The 12,161-nt window shown below is 33.7% G+C and overlaps 1 protein-coding gene across 3 annotated transcripts in view; it reads right to left on the bottom strand.

Moving 5' to 3' along the window:
- Positions 1-12,161, bottom strand: part of DPH6 (diphthamine biosynthesis 6) — a 205,239-nt gene that overhangs the window by 123,711 nt on the left and 69,367 nt on the right. For all 3 annotated transcript variants that reach the window (XM_032189005.1, XM_032189006.1, XM_032189007.1), the window contains exons 7-8: positions 8,092-8,186; positions 1,495-1,582 (exon numbers count right to left, since the gene is read on the bottom strand). In XM_032189005.1, the coding sequence (XP_032044896.1) occupies positions 1,495-1,582; positions 8,092-8,186 (183 nt within the window). The remainder of the gene's footprint in view (positions 1-1,494; positions 1,583-8,091; positions 8,187-12,161) is intronic.

Below are 12,161 nucleotides of genomic sequence, written 5' to 3'. Positions count from 1 at the left end.
ATGTGACAGCTTTGTCTACAATGAATTTGAAATATGATTCACTACAATGCTACTTGAAACTGTGAACATTTAACCAAATCTAAAACATCTACGTATGAGGGAAAAAAAGCTTCTGAACAGATAAAAGTAAAATCTTGATTCTCATATAAAATGTTATGCATTTTAATATGACTTTTGCCTGATTTATATAAAGCTTTGTGTTTTTCATTTTCCCTAGCCTGTCACATTGCTGAGATGTATGGTGTATGTTAGCATCAAGTTTGCCAGGAGCAATAAAGTCAATGCCCTTAAAGAAATATTAATCTATTATCACTAGTCCCCACCATGCCCCCACCACCAATTTTCTCTTATTCAGAGTATATGGGTTTGCCTCACATAGTTAGTTAACATCCACACTCTACTACACAAATATTTGAAAGAAACGCAAGCTAGAAATGGACAGGGTGAAATACAATTTACTTTCTGTGGCAAGATTGAGGTCATCATGAAATAAACAAACAAATAAATAAATAAATAAATAATGTAGATATTGTATCTGTTTGGAAAGAAAAAAAAAAAAAAGAGGTAAAAAAGTGTATCAGATATTGAAGAAAATATGGAAATGTAGTTGCTCAAAACAGATGAGATGTAAAACATCCGTTGAATAACATTTTATAACAATCCTTGAACCTAAAAGAGGTTTGGTGATCACCAAAGTGTAGAAAGAAGTAGGAAGACCTGTAAAGAGATGACTGCAACAGTAGCAGGAAGATCATGAGACATTCTTTCCAACAACAACAAAAAAAAATAGGAAAAATGACTTACTTGACCTTCTTATCTCACATAAAATTTGCAATATTTAAGCCACTAGAGTTCTTATTCCTGTTCTGCTTCCATGGAATCAGAAGCTAAAAGAACGATCCCAGTGAACTACCAAGAATTCTCTTAAGTTCTTTGATGACTATATATTCTCTACATGATTTAGAGTCATTAATTAGATGTATAGTTCATATGGAAAAAATTAAATGACCAACCAGTGTTTTTGTTTTTGTTTTTGTTTTTTTTTAAACAAAACAAAACAAACAAACAAACAAAAAAACCTCAACCACTTGTGAGTCAGAAGGTTTTAAAATCAGTCACTTTGCATCAAAAACAGCATAAATAGATATCACCTCCCAACAAGTCAACACTGGTCACACAGTTACTAATAGAGCTGTGTTCCATGGTGTGGCTAGCTGTATGACACAGGTTACATATCTGCTTGGTTGCACCATGTTGACGAAGCACCTTGAGGTTTCAGGATGAAAAATGCTACACAAATATACTACCTTCATTCATTTGACACAAGGAAGCATTTGTGTTGAACTTTTCTTATGGCAAATTCAGAAATTCAACTAAATATGTACAAAGTTACTTCAAAGTAACATGAGAATATGTAGCTTAACTCCAAATCTTGACAAAAAATCAACAACAACACATAGCTTTAAAGGGAGATGACATTTGGAGTCTACTTGCCTTATCCTCCAGGTGCAATTTTAAAAAACGAAGGTAAGCCACAGGTGCAAATGCATCAGCTGAATGCACAACCACCTTTGCTGAATCTCTGAAATACAAAATTATTAGCATCACATATTAATGTATAAATTTACATTTAAATTATCAGTGTTTAGTCACTGTACAACAGACTGCCAAGTAACTCATTGATTATCTATTAGTTAATTGTGTTTTTTTAATAACAATTAAGAAAACAAGTTTGACATATAAAGTCACTTTGTTCAACAACACATTATCTTTACTAATTTTGAAAAGGAGTAACTGTACTTTCAGACCAGCACTGAGAGATTTAGCTAGCTGTAGCTTTTGCAATCATAACTGACATTCTGTTTTGCATTCCAGAGACTAATATGTAAAGCAATCTCTTCATTGCATCAACAGAAGATTTTTTTAAAAGTCTTTTATTCCTCAAGTGATTCTCCAGGGACCAGTTCTTGAAGTATTAACACCATACAATATTTCACGCTGAGAAACTGACTGATTTGACCATCTTGCATCTGATACTGAAGACTACTAGACACAACTTTTTAATGCCAAATGTGTTTGTAACAATGATAAACTTCCTGTGTGCTGATTCAAATTAGTTAATTGTAGTTTTCATTTTTACAGACACAATCTGTCACACTTTCATTCAGAAGAGGCAGTATCTGTTATATCCATATGCATGGTTTTACTGCTTAAGCAAAAGGTAGCTCTAGGAAACAAACATCAGAAGGTGAGAAATTCAAAGAAAACATAAGAGAAACTTAGATGCATTAAAAGAAAACCTGAAAATTGTTATAAGCAAGGCTAAGGACATGCAGATAATTTTCCTGAAGCCACGGTGCCCTTGATACCCTCACAGTATACAACAAAATCCTGTTTGGAATCCCCAAGCCTAGCTCTTCTCAAGTAATGACACATGCAAAAACCATGCAAACTGGAAACAGTTGAAGTCTTGGCCAGATTCCACTGACTTAATGACAGTGTAAAATTAACAGAAATATCTGCTTTTTAAAATGTGGCTTAAGATTTAGAACAAAAAAATCATTGAAATAATCACCATTAGTATATTGCACAATAACGATAAATACTTCTATCATAAGAAACTCTGCTTCTCTTTTAATAAACTTTTGAAGTAATTTTTTTGATAGTCAGGTCTCCAGCTTCAGTCCTGAGAGTTACCATCAAGATTTTAAAGACAAAATATTATGTATTCTTTTAAATTTCCTTAAAGATTGTTCTTTAAGATTAAAGTAATTCTTTTCAAATGATCACGGTGTCTTTTTCTTTTACTTTTAACAGAAATATTGTAAATGGGTAGAAAATCAGTTTGGAAATCTTCAGTATGGGAAAACAATGTTAGAAATCAGACATTAAGACTGCAGTGATACCTGTTACCTGGCTGTCTTCACTGTCTGAGAGTATTCTCAGTAAATACTTGCTGCTTTACATTGAAAGAAGCAACAGCAACTGGGAATTCTGGTACTTTTTGTGATGCATTAGATATTTTAGATTAACAGAAAAGCTTACTTCCAAAAGGAAAAGCAAAATTTTAGGGTTATTCATTGGACATGTCTGTTTAATTTAAACACCTAGTAACTTTTTAAAAATACTAAATTCTGAAGTAAAAGTGGCAGTACAACTTGTAATCCCAATTCAGCAGTACAGTAGTATGCATGCTGTACTGATACACAGGTATCCATTGATACCTACATTGTATGTCCAATAACTTCACAATTTTTTAGCACTTATTCGTTATTCAAGTATTGTAAATAGCAAGACATCACAAACATTTCTTCTAGGTATGAAATACATTGTTATGGCATATAGCTAACACATTGATCTTTGATGATGCCATAGTAGATGTCTGGTTTAATACGTCAGTATTTCTCAACTAATGGGTCAAAATAGATAGAATATGTGGTGTTGAAAATAGTATTACGATATGTGTCAAATAAAATTTTTCTTCAAACACTTCATTTTCTGTCAGCCTCTCAGAACATACATCATTGTTCTAATAAAATTCTAACTAATAAAATCTTTTTCAATACTAAATGTAATAGAGGTGGAAACTAGAACAGTTTTGTTTTCAACAATAAGTCACCAATTCAAAAAAGATAGGAAGTCCTGAACTTAGATGTTATGTCCAGCTTAGGAAACAGTAAAATACACTAAAAACAAACAAAAAAACACAGAACAAAACAAGAAAGAAAAAAGTTAGAAGAAAACAAACAAACAAACAAACATAAATCCATGAACAGCAGAGCTTAAAATGAAAAACAATCATTAGAGAGACCCTGACAGTTATGAAGGCCATATAATGCTGAAATTCTGAAATTTCATTAGGAATGAAATTACATTATGACAGAAACACAGGAATTTTATTGATGAATATTTTCAGAAGACTTTTGAAAGCAACAAAAAGTAGTTTGAAAAACTTTCTGAATTATCTAGTTTTAAAATCATAATCATCTGATCCCTCAAAACTTATTGAAGACCCGGGAAATATCTATTTACTTTAAAACAGTCAGAAATATTTTCAGAAGACAAATATGACAAGTAAGAGCAAGCCTTTTTGGTTTTCCTCTTATTCTGAGATTTAGTATTGACTCCAAACCTGGAACCCTAAACCTAAACACAAAGGTAATGACAACATTTATCAGTGTAAAATTATATTTCCAAAATATTTTCAGTATGTCAATTTAACTTAAAAAATATAAAAGTAAAACACTTTGTGTGCCATAAATATTAATGGGCCTTTATCATAAGGGTACATATTAGATGGCATTCACACAGATGAGGACTACATCTCTCTGATTTGCAGAGGTGTCAATCAATTGCACTGTAAATATCAGTGTAATACCAGACAGAAAATGATTGTTACGTCTTAAATATTGAGTATAAGAAAGCTGACAACTGGATTACAACAATCTGGTAAAACCAGATAAAACACGTTTGACTCTTGGTTGACAACTCTGGATGTAAGATTTTATTATTTGTTTTTAATGCTAAATCTTGTTTATTTTCAATTATTTCATGCTATTTGGCATGCTTGGTTTGTGAAGTGTATTTTTTAATGAAGATTGAATGGAATGGCAAGAATTCAATTTAATATTCAAATGCAAATTTAATCTTATGCTCTTACACTAAATAGACTCCCACTTCTCTATAAGTCACACATCAAGGTTATTTTTATTTTTTTTCCTTGGTCTAGATTTCTTTTTTCAAAGATGACACTGTGGAAATATATCACAAGTCTCATGTGACAAAAGCAGCAACCAGTGAAAATGCTACCCAAAAGTAGTTTTATAAACGTTAGGCATATTTTCTCCTCTTTTACTAGGTTTATGTGGCAAGGTTAAGAAAGGTTAAAAAAAAGCAACAACAACAAATGCTGCACAGCAGTTGTGAGAGGGGGGAATTAAGAAAAAAATATGTCAGAAACAACCCTGCAGACACCAAGGTCAGTGAAGAAGGAGATGCTCCAGGTGCTGGAGCAGAGATTCCTCCATAGCTTGTGGAGAGGACCATGGTGATGCAGATTGTCTCCTTGCAGCCCATGAAGGACCATGTTGGAATAAATATCCTTTCTGCAGACTGTGAAGGAAGACACAGGGCTGCAGCAGGTGGATGTGCCCTGAAAGAAGCTGCCACCTGGGGAGTGCCCATGCAGGGGCAGGCTCCTGGCAAGAGCTGCAGCTCATGGGGTCCCACATTGGAGCAGACCAATAATTTCCCCCAAGTCAAGTCTGTTTTGCCCATGATGGTATTGGGTAAGTCATTTCCCTGTCTTTATCTTAACCCACAAGCTCTTTACTGCATTTTCTTGCCCTGTGTGACTAAGGAAGTAGAGAGTAAAGGTGCCTTCATGGGCACCTGGCAGCCAGCCAAGATTAACCCACTATACCTATTATACAGGAAAGAATTATCTCCATTATCTTCCATAGAAACTTTCTCTAGCGAAAAGTTTCCAAGGAACTTAGGACCTTGAAAAATCTGTACAGGTTTCAACCTCTAGCTTGTAATTCTTAAAATTCCATTTATGCCTCAAAAAAGTATCAGGATATATACCACAATCACAGTTATCTAAACATCTGGAAACTGTACCAGCATAACCAACAACATAGTCTGTTTAGCTTCACACAGCGTGCATGAAAAACAAGAATAAAAAGTAGAAAATAATATTATTATGAATAACTTATTTAATGAAGAAGAAACTACAAATATTTTCAGTGTAAAAAGTAATAGATTTTCACACAAATGTCCCTCTTAAAAGCTATGCCTTTATGACAAAGTAGTAGAAGAGCTAAGCTGGGCCAATTACACCTGAGAGACACAATGTCAGCATAGCTATTCAGTTTCCATTACAGAAATGTATATTTAGAACTAGCTTGAGTAGCTGTTTAACAGCCTACTGTGTTTATATTTATTATTATACAAACACTGATTTATATACTTGTCTTTTCCTGCATTTTTGTTCATTTATTGTTAACTTTTGTTATTATTTGGAGTGTGGCCAATAGAAATAAGGACAACTCAGCCTCTGTTTTAGCTAGTCCAAGTATTCAGTTATCTGAATGGCTCATTAAACCACTGACAGTCAGAAATACATTCAGAATATATATTAAGATATTCTTACTTAAACTGGTATTTGGCTGATCCCAAACCAACGGCACAATGTGCTTTCCTAAATGTGTTCTCAAACTCTTTGCAAATATAGTTCCTGTAGGACCTGATGGCAGGATAAAAAAATGTTCTCTCCCCACACAACACCAACCAAAAATTTCTCGGGACTTAACAGTTTTCTATGTAATGTGTTATGTATGCTAAAAATCCATTGCGTGTATGCAAAGAGAGCTTTCTAAAGAAGGATTATGCATCTTAATTCCAGCGGAACTCCCAGATTTAATCTGTAGCATAAACGCCCAAATAAATAGTACAAATGTAAATGATAAGCCAAACACATTTAAGTGCAAAAACTTATAGAAGCATATTTCATCCATCAGTTAAAACCTAGCTACCCTTCTTCTAAGTATACTCTTTACTTCAAGTGTTGTAATACAAATGCTGACTAGGCCACAATTGCCTGGTAACGGGTAGTTTTACTCCTTAAAAAAAAAAAAAAAAAAAAAAAGTTTAGCAAAATTCTGCCTCTGACACCTACTGGAATTTATGAGAATTTGTCAATTTAATAGAAATCATATCAGACCTTAAATGGAAAAACGAATCTTGTACTAGCAAAGATTTTGCAATTTTTTTCTTTTTCTAGAAAGAGACCAAACTGATTCAATCTGCGTGTATATTGGGTTGTTTTGTCCTAGTTCTTCCCACAGTTTATTTGTCATAATGCATACTTAAGCACCACACATGCTTTATTCTACCCTCCTGCTTAACTTTCCAACTCCTACCAATTAGCACATTAGTTCTCAAACTACTACTTCTACCTAGGACTAATTGCCCTCAGACAATCTTCCTCAACAAGTCTCACTTCCTAGATCCACAAGTCCATCCACAAACTTAAATCCAGTTTAAGGATTCCACATTCTTACTTTCTGAATTTTCCTCTTATTAGAGAATTCCATAGCTTTCCTGTATGGAGATGTCTCCAGGCTCAAATTATCTAGTTTAGTTGACTACAGAGGATTTATCTTCCAGTCAACCAATAGCTCAGCAGACATCAGCTAGACTAGCTTCTATCCCTTTGCCCATTTTGTATATTGTTTTTTCTATCTTACTGCCATGCAATGAAACAAAGTTGAACAGCTCTTAGTTTTCTGCTCCATATATATATAGAACCCATCACTATGGAAAAATTAAATAAATAGGTCTTCAACATGAAAGCCTTAACCATGTCTATCTTTTCTACAATCTTGACCTTTCCTAAGATGATCATCACCAAATACATGATTAGTATTCTGTTTACTTGGCTAAGAAAAGGAACAGCAATCAAAACACCTCACTCAAAGCTTACCTTAGCTATTTAACAGTTTAACAAGAAACTTACATCAAGACTCATCAACCATATCCCACTACACATATTTTAGCAATTTATGTTGAAGGAATAAGGTATTTAGTGCAAGTTAGATGGATTCACCAAAGTTTGTATTCAAAATATCCTCTAATAATTAAAGAATCATGTTGATCATTCTAAGCTGCTAAACTTACACATGCCCACCTGCAAACACGTGCGCACACACACACACAGTTAATGGAACCCACAGGCTACTGATGTGGCAGTTTATCAAATGTAGCTGTAATGAAAGATAAATATTACAGGCAATTCGCACTTCATGAAAGGATAAAAGTGTCAGTGTGTAGGTACCAGTTTTACTGCAGGCCATAATCAGCAAGTAAACGAAAAGTGCAAATGTCTAAAAAGTTTATAGCCTTCTATGAAGGCCTCGTCTTGTCAGGTATTGATTTAGGTTTTTGGAGGACTTTGCCAGTGTTAAATGAAGTGAGTGTTTGTGAACTTAGAGGACATGTTTTACCTCTGCCAACACAAGTTGCCTCCAGCTAAATGTGAATTTGTTCACATTGCTTTAATATAAGGAAATGGAAGAAAGTGTTCCTTACACAACAATTTTCTTCTTAAACAGAGGGCAGTCCAGAGTGAATGTTTCATATTCTCCACCTTCTCCGCAAACGTGGACTCCGTATTTCTCAGAAAGCTAACACAAAAGGGAAATTTAAATATGTAAGCATTACTCTATTAAAGATATTTTGCATAAAATTTCAGTGTGTACTTTCTAAAAGACCACACAGTAGAAGGCTGAAAAAAATTAAATATCACATAGAGGGTTCTTGACTTCTTTGTCTGGCCCATCACAACGATCTAAGAATTATCAATGTGTTATATTTAAGTAGAACTGGCACTATAATGTTCAGATAAACAAATGAAATCCTAGTAATTCTTCCACAGTAGACAGGAAAGGTTGTTCAGACACCCAAATTTGGTTCTCTCTCTTTAGCATAGAGTTCACTTCTGTGAGAATCTTGTACTATAAACCAATACAAGATGTAACACTTTACATAGAAGTATACAACAAATATAATTTTTGGCAACAGATTCAACAATTGCTTCTACATCTTGGTAAATATCCACTATTCCCCAATATTCTAACAAATAGAATCAACAGGTTTTCTAATAGTGAAAAGTTAAAACAAAACCAAAAAAAGTAGCGATATGTTATTTCGTTTCCAAATTGTACTGCATACACTAAGTCAGCATATAAATTTATAAATATTCCTGAAGATCTCAATATCCCACTAAAACACATAATTGTTTTTTACAATTAATTAATTAATTGTCCATTAAATTCAAAATAAGAGATGTGACTAGTTTAATTATTCAGTGCTCTATAAATGAGTAGCTGTAGAGCATGACCCAAAGTTCTTTTGCTTGAGTTGAGTGCACACCTGCTGTATAGTTTTCTCTGTAATTCTACATTAATATATTGTACCAATAGGTAGTAATCAAGCACCTGCACCATGCCCAGAGCATAGCAGCACCCTCCCTTTTTCTGCAGAAGAAATTCCTATCCTGATCAGCAGATTGTATCATCTCAAAGTGTTCCAGCAGTAGCTGCTTCAAAACAAGTCCTGTCCAGATTTTTTCATACAAAGAAAGCATTAGTTCATGACTACCTAAACTGCAGTCCTCAACCCAATGTCATTATTGGGAATATTTATTTAATCCCCTTATGCTTTCCCTTAGAGGAACAGATGCATAATATGATGCTTTTTCAGTTGAAGTAGGAACACTGTTCTCCACCACATGTAGGAGGACATGGTTGGAAAAAGTCTGACTGGGGGCTTTACAATAATCCAACATCTCTTGTTTGTCTATTTTTAGGTAAATAAGAGACTGCTAATTTTATATTGTAGGTTCAATTCTGCATGTGGTTATCAGAACCATGTGTAGCAATCCCATTTGATATATTCAAATGATACTGTATTTTTAGTATTGAAATTGAATGTAGAGTTAGTGTTACTATACTCTAGAGTTTTCTCACAGGTTTTTATTTTAAAAATTTGAAGAATATTTACAGCTTCGGCCATCATCTTAGCTAAAAAGAAAATCAAAAGCATGAGAGACAAGATCGAAATACATGAAACTTTTTGTCATACAATTAAAGACCAAATTTTACATTTAAGAAATTAAACAAAAGGCCTGAGTCCTCTTCAACTTTTATTTTGAAGGAAAGTATAAATGCTCTGAGAAGACAATTCCTAAGTGATACTCTACGTGACCTTCTGTTGGAAAAATCTCAATCTCTTTTGTAAGACATATTAGATGATGTTTTGAATGTATTGTTATCCGAGACGTTTTTCATTTCCCTTTCACATTTTCATTTAAAGAAAAGTAACTGGAGAAAACCTTTAATCAAGTGCTCATTAAAAAATTGCACTCCTGGCATAAGAGAGAACTTCATCTGTCAACAGTGGCAAAAAAATTTCCATAGGACAAATATATCAAGAATAATTAATGTTGATGCAATAAGAATGGACAGTCTACAAAACAATTAGTCAAAACCTTTTATTCTTCTTGCTGTAGCTTCCACTGGCAGGGGAAAAGAAGGAAGGAAGGAAGGAAGGAAGGAAGGAAGGAAGGAAGGAAGGAAGGAAGGAAGGAAGGAAGGAAGGAAGGAAGGAAGGAAGGAAGGAAGGAAGAACAAAACCAAACAAAACTCTGAGGTAAAATGGAAGAGAAAACTGGACAAGATCTTTGTACCAGTAACCTTTTCCACAGGGAACACAAGAAATGACTGTTTACAAGCCATTTTTAAAATTGGCAGGTTTGCTTGTAAACCTCAGAGCCTAGAATAATTATTGCCTATTTAACATCAAATACTCAAAAGATGTGAGATTCTTTCCTGCCTTTGTTGTGGGAAATCCCTTTTTTCAGTGTCACTGACTTTAAGATTGTACTTGACACCAATCACATAAGATGCTAAAGGATTTTCACTTGCCCCTGTCAACAGGAGCTGAGGATATTCAGCACCTCATAGAAAGATACCTAATGTTCATTTTCTAAAGAAGTGAGCAGTATTTTAAAGATGCCATCAATGACATCAGAACTTTGCCTTTTAATCATTTGTTTACATTTTTCAGAAACTGTCTTGCAAGTTGGAGAGTACATTCATAATAATACAGCAACTTAGACTAATCTCTATTTTGTTATGCTAGATCTGCCTTTTAGTTCAGATAAGCCAGAAATGTAAAAATTACACAACTAAAAATGTAAGTCCAATTTGAAATCTGAACAAATTATACAATGAAAACAATTTCTACACTATTCAAAATCCATCTTAACTCAAATACACAAAGTGTAAGTCCAAACATTACCCAATGAACAGTCTTTTCTGACATTGGAAATGAAACAGGAGTAAAGTTGACTTTCTCACTGATGTTGAATAATCAAAGATACAATATCTGAATGCTAGTGCTTCTTGTTTCAAGTGAAAACTTTTTTCCCCAGACAGAAATTGTAACACCTAGTAAATTCTCTGTAATTACAGAAATGTTCTTTACATCAAGAAGTACTCAACAACTTCTAAGGCAAGCACACAGATGACTAAACAATTTCTTACTGTCTATTATAGAGACAGAAGTACAGACAAATATTACAATAATATACATTTAACATTCTATTCATGGATTTCAAGGAGTCTGTAAGCAGTCTCTGAGATTTGGCAGGTTGCCAACAAATTCTTTCGTGTAAAACCTACAGTTTAGGTTCCCATGTATATGGGAAACAGTGGTACATGGAACAGTATAGTAATTTAGGAATTATGCTACAACCATTCATCAATAACTAATCAAAGACCAATAATTTAGAACAAAAATAATTCAAGAACTTTCATTGCCACTGTTCTGAGCCAGTAAAATTCACCCCTGAAAAAAGTATGGGTTGTACTCAAACCTCTTGTATATAGTCAGAAAAAAAAAAAAAAAAAAAGCAAAATTAATTCCAAGTTTTTTCCACTCAATACAATCAGAAGACCAGAAATTTAAGAGACTATGTATTGTTTCCAAAGTTAAATAATTGATTGCATGAAAGCAGGGTTTCCCCTCCCACCCTTTCAATTAATATTGACACTTGTTTTATAATGTCTCAGATAAAATAGCTACTTCATGCTTATTTCTTGTATGTCTAACAGACAAATTACAATGTGATATAAATTGATTTTGATTTTATTGTTAGTTCCTTAAGGTAATCTATTAGAATAAAATAAGTTTATATCATGCAGTCTCAACTCCTGATCTTAGTAACAGAGAAGCGGAACTTTAACTTTCACATACTAAAATGTAAAGAAGGATGTTTCCATGAAATCCCAGATCAAAATAAGTTGCGTGACTTGATACAGAACATGTTACAGTAGTGTATCAAAGACCCTGTTATACTCAGAGGCATTTTTCTGGTCACTGAAGTAACGAACATATAAACTGGCTTTCAACAAAACTCAAGAACAGGTAAAAACACTATTCAAATTCTTTTTAAACAGAACAGCAGAAATTCTCACAAACTTGCATGCCACACTAGCAAAAATGCTATAAGGAAAAATTCTACACCCTGCTGAATATAAAACTACTTTATTGACATCTAATATGATTTTAAGAGAACCCAGAAGAGAATCCCACTG

This window comes from Aythya fuligula, chromosome 5, assembly GCF_009819795.1.
Source record: "Aythya fuligula isolate bAytFul2 chromosome 5, bAytFul2.pri, whole genome shotgun sequence".
Lineage (NCBI taxonomy): Eukaryota > Metazoa > Chordata > Aves > Anseriformes > Anatidae > Aythya > Aythya fuligula.
This window is presented reverse-complemented; position numbering and strand designations above follow the sequence as displayed.